General features: G+C 41.9%; 1 protein-coding gene across 3 annotated transcripts in view; it reads left to right on the top strand.

Annotated features, from left to right (window-relative positions):
- Positions 1-16,376, top strand: part of SERINC5 (serine incorporator 5) — a 55,214-nt gene that overhangs the window by 18,859 nt on the left and 19,979 nt on the right. For all 3 annotated transcript variants that reach the window (XM_061619756.1, XM_061619764.1, XM_061619745.1), the window contains 3 exons: positions 4,962-5,140; positions 8,334-8,416; positions 15,398-15,491. In XM_061619756.1, coding sequence (XP_061475740.1) covers positions 4,962-5,140; positions 8,334-8,416; positions 15,398-15,491 — 356 coding nt within the window. The remainder of the gene's footprint in view (positions 1-4,961; positions 5,141-8,333; positions 8,417-15,397; positions 15,492-16,376) is intronic.

The following is a 16,376-nucleotide window of genomic DNA, read 5'->3' on the forward strand; positions in this document are numbered from 1 at the left end:
CTTCCTGTGGCTGCTTGGGGGCACTATTGCTATCAAACTTTCCTGTGGCTGTGTAGGAGTGCTATTGCTATTGTTCTGTTGTTTTTTATTGTTATGTTTTATAGTGTGTTTTATTTGTTTTTGTTTTAACATTGTGTACGTCGTTTGGGGACCTTCCGGTGTCAAGTGACTAATAAATCTAATAATACGAATAATAATCAATGGCCATGAGGTGGCTCTGGAGTGGGTGGGGTGAGAAAATCCTGAAAACTTTGCAGTCGTTTGCTTTTGATGTCCACTAACTGCAGAAGAAACAAATATTGCTGCAGTTGCTGTTCTGTACAGAGAAACTCTACAGAAACTCTGACCTGATTACATAAGAAACCCTATTTGTAGGTGTGGTTGTGAAGCAGCATGCAGTCCAAGAAGTATACCCCAGCTTGTTTAGTGTGTTGCCACTTTGTCAGAATATTTGAGCTGGCCCTCAGCAGGGGACCACAAGTAGAACAAAGAACCCCACTTTGACTCTTCAAAATAAGGTATGAGTATACCTGCTTCTCACTCGATGCTCTGCTTGCTGGAAATCTTCCTGTCTTGATTTTGTTTTGCTTTGTTTTTGCAGTCTCTAGACTTCATAAATCAGGGCTGGTTAACCCCCAGTTTTGGAGCTTGATCTAGCCTCCATAAGCATTTTTTCTGCCCACATCACCAATATGCAAAAAGTTTTAAAAAGTGAAAGTATATATAACTTTGTAAACTGCGCCCTTCCCAGTCATCAAATCAATCATTTGAGCGAAGAGGGGGTAATTAATTCCCCCCTCTTTAGCTGATTTGCACAGAACATCTTGCTAAGGAGCAGGGCTGGAAAGTGGGCTGCCTCTCTCTCTCTCTCTCTCTCTCTCTCTCTCTCTCTCACTCACTCACTGGTGGCCACATACACAGCTGCCATGCAGTCCTAGGAGGGTTTGCCAAGGATAGGTGCAACCAAAAAAAGATTAGCCACTCCTGGCATAAGCAGTTCTTTCTTTGGAAAATGTTCAGTAGTAGTGTTCAACACTACATATTTGCTTCTCAGTCTGCATCTGTTTTTACATATATTTTTACTGTTTTATCATTTGTTGTTTGCTGCCCTGTGTTCCTTGGAGAGAAAGAGCGGAATATCAAACCAGTAAACAAATAAATAATGTGAAAGAATACTTGTGAAAGATCAAGCTAGCGGAGTTATAGAATTCTGGTCTCCTTTTATATCTGAAAGTGCCTGCTGTTTGATCAAGATTGTTCTAGAAAATGTTTAATAATTGCTTCCAGGCATTATCAAAACAGTTTGGAGCAGTGTGCTTTCACAGCTATTTAGCCAAGGATTGCTAACACAGACCAAGATACCTGAAAGTACATATCGACTTTGTTCTTCATTTGCCAAACTGCCAACTCCTTATAGGCTCTCCTCTTCAGTTTTTAATTACTTTAATTAAGCCCTTATACAAAGTGGCCTTAAGGCTGTCATCAGTCAAAGTAGTCCTTTGATGGTGGTACATGATTTCCAGATTTTTCCTTTGTACCCTGTTAATTCTATATACAAAGGCAAGAATTCAAATTTCTACTTTTGTTAGCCCTATAGAATTTTTGGATTGAGTGGAGATTTGAACCTGGCTCTTCCTAGTCTGGTGTAACCATTATATCTCACTTGCTCTGGGCTCACAGAGCTTCTCTTACAGTTCTTTGGATCATGGTCAAAGTTTTGTTCTGTTGCCATAAGCAAAGGGAACTATCTTCTACACCTTGGAATAATTACATTTTGTTCCTATCAGGGATAGTCTACATCTTCCACATTTTTGCTTATCCAGAGCCAGTTTAAGTAAAATATTTTTCTGTATGTTGTTTTCTCTGGAATGCTGCAAACTCTGTTTAGCTTTGGAAAAAGTTCTTTTGAGACTTGGAAAGTTGGCTCTGTTTTTAGGCAAAAAAGGTATATTAACAATGTTCTACTGAGCTGTGATAAAAAGTTTAGTTAGTCCACATGCATGAGGATATAGAGAGCCCTTTATTTTATGGTAAATGTTTGTCTTTGTATATGTCATTGCTTCTATTTTCAGACTGTCCTAGTGCAAGTCTTCATAGGGAACATAGCTGAAGGACACAGGTTCACATCAGAAACTTATTTTATAAGATGTGTTTCCTTAGTGTGGTGAACTTGAGGCCAGAATCTATGGCTGGCTGTTCTTTTTCCATGAGCAAAATCACGGCCTCAAAAACAAATATTTAGCAAGTGAGGAGAGAGCTGGAATTGTCCCCACCTTTCTAGCATTTTATTTCTGTAACAATTTTGTAAGTAATAAGCATTTCACACTGTTGGGAGTTTGAGGAAAGATCCTTTTTTTGTTTTTCAATATATTTTAATGTTTATTTTTCATTACTTCCTAAAAAATACAGTACATCAGCAAAATATCACTGTAAATGAACTCATGGATAAATAAACAAGGCATGTACCCAAATAGATCGACCTAAAGGGAGCAATCAATAGAAGTTCAATTTTTATATTTTTCAAATACCCAATTTTTATCTTGGTTTTTAAAGATTGCTTTTTGTGAGCCACTCATGAAGTTAACTGAATAAACCACAACAGGCGATAAAATATGGCCCAACAACTAAAAGTGCAACTCTAATTAATGGTTGCATTCATACATAATTTTCCCAATAGAGGTAATATTTCAGAGTGACCTGACATAAGTCAAAAATGATGGCCGTCAACTTGGGTGGCTTTAAAAGAGGATTAGACAAATACATGGAGAATAAGGCTATCCATAGCTACTAGCCATGACACCTATGTTCTGCCTTCATGGTCAGAAGTAGTATGCTTCTGAATACCAGTTGCTGGAAATTGCAAGAGGGTAGAGTGCTGTTGCACTCAAGCTTGCAGTGTTCCCATATGCATCTGGTTGGCCACTGTGAGAACAGGATGCTGGATTAGATGGGCCTTTGGTCTTATTTAGCAGGCTCTTATGTTCTTGAGTGACTCATCTCCATGGCGATTTGGATGCCATTGTTGTGACAGGTCTGAATAAGGTGTCCAACACACCATCTAGTCTGCTATTAAGTTTTTGACACATTAGGGCTCCTACTGGGAGAAAGGGCTGGATATAAATCAAATAAATAAATAAGACCTTTTTATTCCCCCATGTATTTGCTGGTTGTTAATGCTATACTTTTAGTAGAATTGGCTGTTTTTACTGTGACTTTTGTATTTTGTTGTATTTTAATGTGTTGTTTTTATGAGAAATGCACTTATAATGTTGGGAACTCTCCGGGTATTACCAATGAAGTGTGATAGAAATGTGTTAAATAAATAACACTTAATTAACAGTGAGGAGCCTGTGGCTCTCCAAATGTCATTGGACATCGTCAGCCCATGGAGAATGGTCAGAGATTATGGGCGTCACAGTCTAGCATTATCTGGAAGGCCACAGTTTCGTTACCTGGGCTCATACAGGATCGTAGCACTAAAATATGGTTTAATATTTCAAGTGAACATGGCAAATCTTTCTGACATGCCTTTAATGAACACCTTATTGGAAAAGACAGTTATTCCAGAAAAGAATATATAATTTGATTTCCAAACAAAAACGTCTCAATATTTTATTGCGAAGTCATCTTACAGAACCATAATACACGGATTAAGAACATAAGAACATAAGAAGAGCCTGCTGGATCAGGCCAGTGGCCCATCTAGTCCAGCATCCTGTTCTCACAGTGGCCAACCAGGTGCCTGGGGGAAGCCCGCAAGCAGGACCCGAGTGCAAGAACACTCTCCCCTCCTGAGGCTTCCGGCAACTGGTTTTCAGAAGCATGCTGCCTCTGACTAGGGTGGCAGAGCACAGCCATCATGGCTAGTAGCCATTGATAGCCCTGTCCTCCATGAATTTGTCTAATCTTCTTTTAAAGCCATCCAAGCTGGTGGCCATTACTGCATCTTGTGGGAGCAAATTCCATAGTTTAACTATGCGCTGAGTAAAGAAGTACTTCCTTTTGTCTGTCCTGAATCTTCCAACATCCAGCTTCTTTGAATGTCCACGAGTTCTAGTATTATGAGAGAGGGAGAAGAACTTTTCTCTATCCACTTTCTCAATGCCATGCATAATTTTATACACTTCTATCATGTCTCCTCTGACCCGCCTTTTCTCTAAACTATAAAGCCCCAAATGCTGCAACCTTTCCTCGTAAGGGAGTCGCTCCATCCCCTTGATCATTCTGGTTGCCCTCTTCTGAACCTTTTCCAACTCTATAATATCCTTTTTGAGATGAGGCGACCAGAACTGTACACAGTATTCCAAATGCGGCCGCACCATAGATTTATACAATGGCATTATGATATTATGTTTTATTTTCAATACCTTTCCTAATTATTGCTAGCATGGAATTTGCCTTTTTCACAGCTGCCGCACACTGGGTCGACATTTTCATCGTGCTGTCCACTACAACCCCGAGGTCTCTCTCTGGTCGGTCACCGCCAGTTCAGACCCCATGAGCGTATATGTGAAATTAAGATTTTTTGCTCCAATATGCATAATTTTACACTTGTTTATATTGAATTGCATTTGCCATTTTTCCGCCCATTCACTCAGTTTGGAGAGGTCTTTTTGGAGCTCTTCGCAATCCCTTTTTGTTTTAACAACCCTGAACAATTTAGTGTCGTCAGCAAACTTGGCCACTTCACTGCTCACTCCTAATTCTAGGTCATTAATGAACAAGTTGAAAAGTACATGTCCCAATACCGATCCTTGAGGGACTCCACTTTCTACAGCCCTCCATTGGGAGAACTGTCCGGATTGGCTTCTTGTTTTGAATTCTGATCCTCTGGCAAATGCCTGAAGATGAATTTAAGCAGAACTGTGGGTCGGCAATTCCGACAGTATCCCTTAACAACCTGCAAGTCTCTTAAACTGGTTGACTTCGTGTATCTTAATATGCCTTATTGTGTGTTTCAGATTCAATTTTATGACACAATATGCCAACGTATTCAGGCAGGTGACTCCTGTGAGAAGCTGGTGGGCTACTCTGCAGTTTATCGAGTGTGTTTTGGAATGGCCTGTTTCTTCTTCATTTTCTTCTTACTCACAATCAAAATTAACAATAGCAAAAGTTGCCGTGCATATATTCACAATGGGTAAGCTGGATGGCTGCCTTTGTTTTTCCCTATTTTAAGTGTTCACTATGCGAAGCAGCTGCATTTGTTCACAATGTTAATATGTAGTTCTCTCTTCTTTACATTCCATGCTGTTTTCCCCTGTTACCTAGTTTGGGAATGGAAAGCTTTATGGAACTTTGCCATCTCTTAAGGGGACTCGGGCTTATTCATACCACTGAACAAACAATAATAGCAAAAGTCCCCTTTCTAGTGCTATATTTACCCACCCCTTCCTCCTATGTTTGCATGAATTTCTTTGCTGACATCTTCTCTCTCTCATTAGATCACACACACACCCGCTGGAAAATTAGTAGTTTTTTTAAAAGCACATTTAAAGTACTTACAAGGTGAATTTTCAAGGGCTCGCTCAGGATTGACCGACATGAATAACATTGTTCAAAGTGATGGTGACTCTGCTTATTTTATTTTGCCCTCCTGTGTAATTTATATTCTGGCTTCTACAGTGTAATAGCTGTGGTGTCTTTTGGTCCTAATTATGCTTATTTGGGATCCTCTGGTATATGGCAAAAGTAAAAGCCACACAATTAAATTAGGAATGCACTGTTTTTCCTCTCTGTTTCTAAAGCCCATCTTGATGGAGCTTGTGGCTTCTCTCTCTTCCTACACATCTCCAGGCAAATAGTTTGAATGGGGAGTGTGGCAGAAGCAGAGCTTGGAAAAGTTACTTTTTTGAACTACAGCTCCCATCAGCCCAATCCAGTGGCTATGCTGGCTGGGGCTGATGGGAGTTGTAGTTCAAAAAAGTAACTTTTCCAAGCTCTGGCGCAGAAGAGAGACAAGAACAAATGAGAAATCTGATTTCTTGTCTCTCTCTTTCTCTTTGTATATAAGAGTGGTGGTGGACAGATTAAGATGGTCAGCCCCTGAAGACTAATGGAATTCACTGGATTCCTGAATGCCCTGGGGGAGTTCCCAGTAGATAGAGCAGGTGACCCTGTTGCAACCCGTGTCACTCTGTGGAATTGCGAGGCTTGCCGGGCTCTTAACGTGGTTGTCCCTGAGCACCCTCATTGGCATTGTGGAACGCAGTTTGCACCTTGGTACACCAGTGAACTAAGGGCAATGAAACAAGCTGGACGATGGCTAGAGTGCAAGTGGCGAAAGATGTGCTGTGTGGCTGATTGGGCACAACTAAAACATCATAACCATGCCTACTGTGTGGCAGTGAGGGCAGCGAAGAAGACCCACTTCTCTGCCACCATCACATCCTCAAGTAGCTGCCCTTTTCCATATTGTCAGGAGTCTGTTAACATCAACTCCAGGAAATGGAGTTTTAGACCCTTCAGAGGCCCACTGTGAATTGTTTGCAAGGCACTTTGAGGGTAACGTTGCTCACTTCCATAACTATCTTGATGCCCCATCCACATCTATTGTAGTCCCCAATGAGGTGTCCAGTGCAATATCTGCTGCAACTTCTTGGGATTGGTTTCAGTTGATGCGGACTGATGATGTGGACGAGGTGGTTTGTGACAACTACCACCTGGTTGCAGATCCCGCCCCCCCTTTTATGGAAGGTGATTGAGAGGGTTGTGGCGCAGCAATTGCAAATACTCTTGGATGAAACACATTATCTTGACCCATTCCAATCTGGGTTCAGGCCTGGTTATGGGACTGAATTGTCCTTGGTTGCCCTGATAGATAATCTTTATCGGGAGAAGGACAGGGGGAGTGCAACCCTGTTATTCTTATTTGATCTCTCGGTAGCTTTTGATACTATTGACTGGACCCACTTGGTGAGATGGGTATCAGAGGCACTGTTTTACAGTGGTTCTGATCCTACCTCCAGGGTCATTTTCAGAGAATAGCATCAGGTGGTTGTCTTTCACCCTCCTGGCAGTTGTGCTGTGGGGTGCTGCAGGGTACCAACTTGTCCCCCATGCTGTTTAGCATCTATATGAAGCCCTTGGGAGCAGTCATCAAGAGATGGGGGGCAAAGTGTCAGCAGTATGCTGATGATACTCAGCTCTACTTGTCTGTAACATCCGAATCAGGAGAGGCCGTGCAAGCCCTGGACCGCTGCCTGGCCTCAGTGGTCAGCTGGATGAGGGCCAATAAACTGAGTCTGAATCCTAGCAAGACGGAGGCACTGTGGGGGGTTCCTGAGTTTAGATAATTGGTCAGCTGCCTGCTTTGGTTGGGGTTGTACTCCCTCTGAAAGAGCAGGTTCGTAGCCTGGGGGTGCTCCTGGATCCATCTTTGCCACTAGATGCCCAGATGTCCTCCGTGGCTAGGAGTGCCTTTTACCAGCTTCAGCTGGTAAGACAGCTGCAGTCGTTTTTGGACCGGGATAGCCTGATCACTGTTGTCCATGCACTGGTAACCTCCAGGCTGGATAATTGTAATGCCATTGAGGTTGGTCCAGAAGCTTCAACTGATGCAAAATGGCAAAATGTGGTGGCGCGACCACTCACTGGGGCAGGGTATCGGCAACATGTCGCTCCGCTGCTGAAAGAATTGTACTGGCTGCCTATTACATGCCAGGCTAAGTTCAAGGTTTTTGTGTACAAAACCCTATACAGCTTGGGGCCAGGATACCTGAAAGATCTTCTTACCCTTTATATACCCAGTTGATCTCTATGCTCTGTAGGTGAGGGCCTTCTGCAGATACCATCTTATCAGGAGGTCCGTTCTGCATGAAGCAGACTTTTAGTGTAGTGAAACCTACCCTTTGGAATTCCCTCCCCTTAAATATTAGACAGGCGCCATCTCTGTTACCTTTTCAGTCTACTGAAGACCTTCCTCTTTCAACAAGCCTTTTAAGTAGAGACTTTATCTCAGTCTGCGTCTGCGTTGGAATTGCTTTTTAAGACATTTTAAAGCTTTTTTAAAAAAAGGTGTTAAAGATGTTTTGTTTTAATATGTTTTTAAAGATGTTTTGTTTTAATATATTTTAAAGTCTGTTTTTATGAGATTTTAGAGGGTTTTCAGTGTTTTTGTTTGCCACCCTGGGCTCCTACTGGGAAGAAGGGTGGGATATAAATTAAATAAATAAACAGTAAAAAATAAATAAGGATGTTTTGGGGAGGAATGATATCTCTGTGTTTCTCCACCCTGCCCCTCTGATCAACAAACTATGAACCCATAGTTTGGGTATCTCTGATTGTTACAGTTATATAAATACTGTTCTCTGTGATTGTTTTTCCCTCCCCAGATTTTGGTTTATTAAACTTCTAATCTTGGCAGCCATGTGCTCAGGAGCCTTTTTCATTCCAGACCAGGATAACTTTCTTAAAGGTACAAACTTTAAAAGAACGGTGTGTGTGTATGTGTGTTCTTCATACTTGCCAATCTGGGGTCCTTTGGGAGGGATGATGATGGTAATTTACTACAGGGATGCAGAAGCTGTAGCTCTCCCTAATGATGTTGGATTCCAGCTCCCATCAGCCCCAGACAGCATAGGCAATGGTCAGGAATGATGGGAGTTGGAATCCAACAACATCTAGAAGGCCACAGATTCCCTATCTCAGTTTACAGCAGATAACCAGGGATACTGATTATAGATGAAGTCTTTCATAGCCCTTTCTCTGACAGACAGACAGACATAGTATGGTGCTGTGTTTTCCCACCTAGTTCACCTTTGGGGAAGATAAGCAGGAGTAGAGTCACCAGCGCAGGGAATGGGTGTCTATGCCCTAGATGATGGAGGATTGTGAAACATAAGAGCATAGGAAGAAGCAGATAAAATTAGGTTTGTGCATTATTACAAAGTTAAAGCCATGAACAATGTAACCTGGAAAGCCTGCAATGCAATTACAACTTCCTATAGAGTTTTTACTGGGGTAAATTAGTTATGCAAACAATTACGAATACCCTTTGGATTGTGCTGCCAGTCACTGCAGTTTGCCACAGGAGGGAAGCTGCAATTGATGCCAATGCTTCTTTCCTCTCAGAGAAGTTGAAGTGGGGATTTTCATTGGCACTGCAGCAAAGAGGGAGGAGGTCAGCCCCACTCTAACCCTTGCCATATGGTCCCTTCAGCTCCTTGAAAACTATGAGTGCAAACCACATATTTAGCATAGCAGATAAGTTTAGCACACATAAACACCCCTATTGAGCACCTGCAGCTGCAGGATGCTCCTTCTCTGAACTTAAAGGGCCATACACTAGGACCACACAAATTTCTTCCCCTATTCATTATACAGCCATGAAAGTGGCTGCATACTATAACCAGCATGGATTTTTCACATTCCGCAATGTTAAATTGAAAATACCCCCCTGCCATTCTGATGCTTCCCATAAGCTCATTTCAAAACAAAACCTTACAAAACGTATAGTCCTGAACTCAGAAACACTTGCTTAACAACCCTCTCAATTTTCATGGTGATACACAAAACAGTCAGAGAGAATAAACAGTTCAAAGTGTAAAAAGAGAGAGAAAAACCTCAGATCCCTTTTGGTCTTTTTTCTCTGAGAGTTCTCATAATCTGTTGAAATTCATTAAAAATCAGCCATGTCCACAGAGTACCTGTAATCCTATTACTGACCTTGCCCCATACTCTGACCTTCATCTTCTGCAGTTTAAAAGTTTAAAAAAATGCCTGGCTGATTTTTAATTAATTTAAGAAATATTGGCTTGAACTGAATGATAGTGTCGGGCATGCTCAGTAAGAACCAACTGTCAGTGTTCTGAAAGCCAGACTCCCAGCTGCTTGGCTTGCCTAATCACAGAAACAGCCTTGGTTGCCCTGTATGATGACCTTTGTCGGGAGGGAGACAGGGGGAGTGTGACTCTGTTGATTCTCCTTGATCTCTCAGCGGCTTTTGATACCATCGACCATGGTATCCTTCTGGGACGACTGGCTGAGTTGGGAGTGGGAGGGACTGCATGGCAGTGGTTCCGCTCCTACCTGGTGGGTTGGCTCCAGAAGGTGGTGCTTGGGGAACATTGCTCGGCACCGTGGACTCTCCAGTATGTGGTTCCGCAGGGGTCAGTTCTGTTCCCCATGCTGTTCAGCATCTACATGAAACCGTTGGGTGCAGTCATCCGGAGCTTTGGAGTGCGCTGCCATCAGTATGCTGATGACACGCAGCTCTATTTCTCCTTTTCATCTTCTTCAGGTGAGGCTGTCAGTGTGCTCAACCAGTGTCTGGCTGCAACAATGGACTGGATGAGGGCTAATAAACTGAGGCTCAATCCAGACAAGACTGAGAAGCTGCTAGTGTGTGGTTCTTCTGACCGGATGGTGGATGTCCAACCTGTCCTGGATGGGGTTGCACTCCCCCTGAAGGAGCAGGTTCATATCTTAGGGGTTCTCCTAGAACCATCTCTGTCACTTGAGGCTCAGGTAGTCTCGATGGCATGGAGTGCCTTCTACCAACTTCGGTTGGTGGCCGAGCTACGCCCCTATCTCGACAGGGATAACCTGGCTTCAGTTGTCCATGCTCTGGTAACCTCCAAGTTAGATTACTGCAATGTACTCTATGTGGGGCTGCCTTTGAAGATGGTTCAAAAACTGCAATTTGTGCAAAATGCAGCAGCCAGATTGGAAACAGGTACCAGACGGTTTGAACATATAAAACTGATTCTGGCCCACTTGCATTGGCTGCCTGTATGTTTCCAAGCTCAATTCATAGTGCTGGTTTTAACCTATAAAGCCTTATACGGCTTGGGACCACAATACCTGATGGAACACCTCTCCTGACATGAACCCAGCCGTACACTATGCTCAACATCAAAGACCCTCCTCCTGGTGCCTACTCAGAGGGAAGCTTGGAGGCTGGCAACAAGGGAGAGGGCCTTCTCAGTGGTGGCCCCCAAATTATGGAATGATCTCTCTGACAAGGTGCTCCTGGCACCAACACTGTTACCTTTCGGCGCCAGGTCAAGACCTCTTCTCCCAGGCATTTTAGCATGTGTTTTTAAATTGTTTTTTTAAAAACATGTTTTTAAATTTGTATATTTGTTTTTAATGTTTTTAATTGTTGTAAACTACCCAGAGAGCTTCGGCTATGGGGCGGTATACAAATGTAATAAATAATAATAATAATAATCAGGGGGCTGCACCCACACCAGACTTTGATTTCACTTGAGACAGTCATGGCTTCCCCCAAAGAATCCTGGGAAGTGTAGTTTGTGAAGGGTGTTGAGAGGAGACTACTATTCCACTGACAGAGCTCCAGTGGCCAGATTGGTTTAACAGTCAGCCACTCTGGTTAAAGCTCTGTGAGTGGAACAGGGCATATCCTGGCAACTCTCAGCATCCTTCACTAACTACACTTCCCAGGATTCTTTGAGAGAAGCCATGACTGACCAAAGTGAAATAAAGGCCTGGTGTGGATGTGGCCAGGCACAGCTTTGATTTAAATTTGGGTAGGAGGCTACATGTGCCTGCTGTAGAATAAAAAGGTGGGAGAAATGCTGAAAAGCAATGATATTGTTCACAATGTTTTCCTTTTGGAAAGGGAAGGGGCTTCCCCTCTGCCCAGTGCCCACCCACCCAAACTCTTCCCCTCACCCTCCTTCTACCCTCCCTGCCCCTCCCTCGGGTTAATTTTGGACTACAACCTGGGAGACCAGGGTTCGAATCCCCACACAGCCATGAAGCTCACTGGGTGACCTTGGGCCAGTCACTGCCTCTCAGCCTCAGAGGAAGGTAATGGTAAAACCACGTCTGAATACCTTTTACCATGAAAACCCTATTCATAGGGTCACCATAAGTGGGGATTGACTTGAAGGCAATCCATTTCCATTTTCAAACATGATTGCACAGAAATAATAATTGAACTCAAAAAGTATGCAAATGATCAAACCCAACCTCCCTTCTCCTCCCTCCTATTCCCTTCCTTTGCCCCTCCATCCCCAGCCCCTTCCAATCTCCTCCTTCCCCTTCCCCCATCCCCTTCCTCTTCCCCACGGTCAGTTTTACCTATCTTAAGCATGATTGCACAGGAGTAAATACCATTGAACTCTATAAGTATGCAAATGATCAAACCTGCCCTCCCTCCTCCTTCCTTTGCCCCTCTCCAATCCGCTCCTTCCCCCTCCTCCTCTCTCATGGTCAGTTTTACCTATCTTAACCATGATTGCATAGGAGTAAATCCCATTTAACTCAATAAGCATGCAAATGATCAGACCTGCCTTTTCCCTCCTTCCCCTCTCTCCCTTCCTCCTCCCCTCTACTCTTTCTTCTTCCTCGTCCCCTGCCCACTCCAGCCCTCCCCCCCCCAGTCAGTTTCAGTTATCCTAAGCATGATTGCAGGGGAGTAAATCCCACTGAACTCTATAAGCATGCAAATGATCAATTCATGCTCAGCAAACTTGCACAGGATCCCACTCCCGGATTAAAAAGCAGAGAAATTCACTAATAGGCCATGTTACCAAATTCTTCCAAGCTACACAGGAAGTGGATTGGACTGTGAAAGACCAACCCAAATTGTGTTTGCATTTTTACAAATTTGTAGGGCAGTCCAATACCTCAGAGAGGAGGTCAGGTCTCCTGTTCCCCTGGTGCATTCACTATAGCTGCCCAATTTCCCTGCTTCTTAAAGTTTGATAGAAATATCTGTGGGCTATAGGTACGTTCTTAGCCTGCAAGGTTTTTTGCCTATTAGTGAATAATGTATGATTTATTTATTTATTTATTTATTTATTGAATTTCTTAGTCGCCCATCTGGCTGGCTATCCAGCCACTCTGGGCGATGTACAAAATAAACATACAGATATAATAAACATTAAAAATCTGAACACAAGATAATAAAATCTAGCCCACCTCAAAAGCCTGCCTGAAGAGCCAGGTCTTCATGGCCCGGCAGAAACTCATTTTAGAGGGGCATGGCGGAGATCATTTGGGAGAGAGTTCCACAGGGTGGGGGCCATAATTGAAAAAGCCCTCTCTCTAGCCCTCACCAGTCTGGCTGTTTTGACTGATGGGATAGAGAGAAGGTCTTTTGAGGCTGATCTTGTTGGACAGCATAGCTGATGATGCTGGAGTTGCTCCTTCAGATAGACTGGGCCGAAACCGTATAGGGATTTAAAGGTCAAAACCAACACCTTGAATTGGGCCCGGCAATCAACTGGTAGCCAGTGCAACTCTTTTAGCACTGGAGTTATGTGATCTTGCCGGCGGCTGCCTTTAATCTGCATTCTGTTTGCTTGTTGTGTGTTGCACAAAGCTCTTCCCCACTTTATTGCTGTATTAGAAAGTATTGTAGGTTTTTTTCTGTGTACAGTACATACTTTCAAACAATAACACTGTAATGAGTCACTGTGGAATGTGGAAAAACCTTGTTGGTATGTCACGCTTGATATGATTAGCTCAGTCTAATCGTATTAGTACAGCTGGACTACATTGCTTGCAGGAGTCAGTGTTTGTTCTGTTCCTCATGTGCAACAATTAAACCAAACTGCATTTGATCTAGTGCTGGTAAAGGTCAACAGCAATTGCAGTTAAAGGATCCTACAATTCCATTGGTTTCCAAATTGATACCATCTAGTAGCGCAAAATTAGATTTCTTGCAGAGCTTTCATTTAATTATTATAAGAACCTGTATCTGAACAGCAGTTCCTACAAATTAAGAAAATTTGTTGCTGTCATAAATGTTGGCAGATGGCAATGCCCAAACCCTGTAGGAAAAAGAAAATACATGATTACCTAGGATATATGCAGCACAATCCTAAGCCTTAGATATGAAGGTTCTTCTATTAAATAGTTTAGATTCTGAACGTAGAGACCATAAACACTTTTTAATCTCTCTCACTTTCTAAGTTAAGCAATTTTAAAGCAGTTGCAAGATTCCCTTGCCCTTATCTCAAAAAATAAATACACGAAAAAGGACAACTTCTTCAAAGTCTGAGAGCTGCAACTTCAGTACCATTGAGATGAAACTTAGTTATTCCCTTGCTTATTCAGTCCACTAGCTGAGGATGGACCAATCATGTTGGCATAGCACACATTACCAGGCCTCATAATGAACCTTAGCTACAGTGACCATTCTCTGTTGAGTAATCAGTCATGATTTAGCCTGGTTAAGGCTTGCAGCCACTCCCTACTTTTGCATGTGCCTATAATTTAATTGGCACCTTCTGAATACCTTTTAAAATGTGGGGATGTAAGCTGCATTGCTGATATTTTGCGCATGCTTCTCCCAAGAAACAGGTGCTGGTTAGAATGGCTAAATTGTCTATTTCTATAATTTCTGTCTTGAACAAAATTTTAATAAAGGTATTGGATATCTTTCATTAAAATATATCGTGGGTGTTTTTGGAGTACCATAAAACAGTGTGAATACAAATATGAATCTGCTGTTTTGGTGGGAATGTAGTAAATGCATCTAAATTTGAATCGGGGGATAAATATCCAGTTTCAACAAACTGCAGTTTGGGTTTATCTTATAAACGCCTTTTGGGGCAATTATCCTTCACTTTCTTTCAGTTCTAACTATAGAAAGTCTAAACAAACACTCTTAAGTATACAGTTGTGTATCTTCTAACCAAGATAGTTTTAATTCTGGCCCGCTCTGCAAAAGAAATATTTTCCTGTTGGTTTACCTGTGTTTTAAGTAATATTTGTATCCTCCTTTATGTTATATGGAATTTAATATAACTTTCTAATGCAATATTTATTTATTTATTTAAAAACATTTCTAGATTGCTTAATATTTTAAAAAATCTATAAGCAGTTTACAAAAATACAATGTAAAAACAATAAAACAATATTAAAAAGATACAATATACAAACCAATAAAATAACATTTATTTCCTCCTTTGTGTTATATGGCTTTTAATGCAACTTATTCAATCTCCTTTTCAAGGATAAATTGCTAAGATGTTTAAAAGTCCCAAGAATTTTAGTCTCCTACTGCTTTATCCAACCAAGGATGCACATGTTTCCCAACAGAAAGTAGAGTCTGCTATCATTTTGCAGTGTTAAAAATGTGAGATGAGCTAGTTTAGGGATGTGGAACCTCTGGCCCTCAGATATTGCTGGTCTCTAACTCCCATCATCCCTGGTCGTTGGCCATGCTGACTGAGGCTGATGGAAGTTGAGTCTAACAACATCAGGGATGGCCAAAGGTTTCCCATCCTTTGACCAGTAGACAGGATGATGGACCAGCACAAATTTGCCAAATATTATTGAGTGTGTGTTCTTTTTGGTAAACCAGTTTCATGTGGATTTTCACTATGATTTAATTGCTAAAAAAAGAATCTCTATAGTGAATAAAATAATTCATTTATAAGAGTCCAAACTGACAAAGCAACTCTTTTGTCTCCTATAGCATGGCGCTATGTAGGTGCTGTGGGAGGGTTCGTCTTCATCCTCATTCAACTTATTCTGCTAGTAGAATTTGCCCACAAATGGAATAAGAACTGGTATGTGTCTTCCACATATATGTATATGTGTGTGTGTGAGAGAGAGAGAGACAGACAGACAGACAGACATCTCCCTTGTGTAGCAACTGTCTTCTAATTAGGAAAAAGTAACATTTGTATTGGGCATTTTCATTCTCTATCTCAGGTGTGGGAACCTTTGCCCCTCCAGATGTTGTTGAACTATATCATCAATCTGAACAAGCATGGCCAATGGCTTAAGGATGTAGTTCAGCAACATTCAGAGTTCCAAAGGTTCCCCACACCTGCTGTATCTCTTATCCATGATCCATTATCTCTTATCTATCTTCTTGTCCATGCTGCTCCCTTTATTCTTGGCTTTGGGTATCTCATTTTGTGGAGTTTCACTTCTCACTTGATTGTCATAGTTTTTATTACTGGCAAAATGCTTTTGATATGTATGGTGCAGCAGTGCCTTCATTAGTCTTCTTAATTCCACAAACATTAGAAATACATGAACTTGGGAAGAGAAATAAATGTAAACCTCATGAAGTTTCAGCATGATAGTCAAATGCTGGGGAGCAGTGCTACCTTTCTTTGTGTATCCTTCTGTGCAGAAGTTCTCAGACCTTGTTGTACCTGGCATCCTTATGTCAAAAAGAAATAGTTCTAGTCTTCCCTGATATAACCTGTTGTGTATCATTATGTTGGACGTGAATTCATTTTCATGGAACCCAGCACTTTCTTTATCTAGCCTTGAAGGCTCATTTTGCTGCTGATCACAAACTGTTATACTGTAATTCCTCTAGGCATGCATAGACCATATCAGTTTGTGAATCCTGTACAAAGCAAGCCATGCTTGCTTCAAATAATCAAGACATGACATCTTCCATTTTAGAAATATCCAGTTGTATTAAACAATGTAAA

Source organism: Rhineura floridana, chromosome 1, assembly GCF_030035675.1.
Source record: "Rhineura floridana isolate rRhiFlo1 chromosome 1, rRhiFlo1.hap2, whole genome shotgun sequence".
Classification (NCBI taxonomy): domain Eukaryota; kingdom Metazoa; phylum Chordata; class Lepidosauria; order Squamata; family Rhineuridae; genus Rhineura; species Rhineura floridana.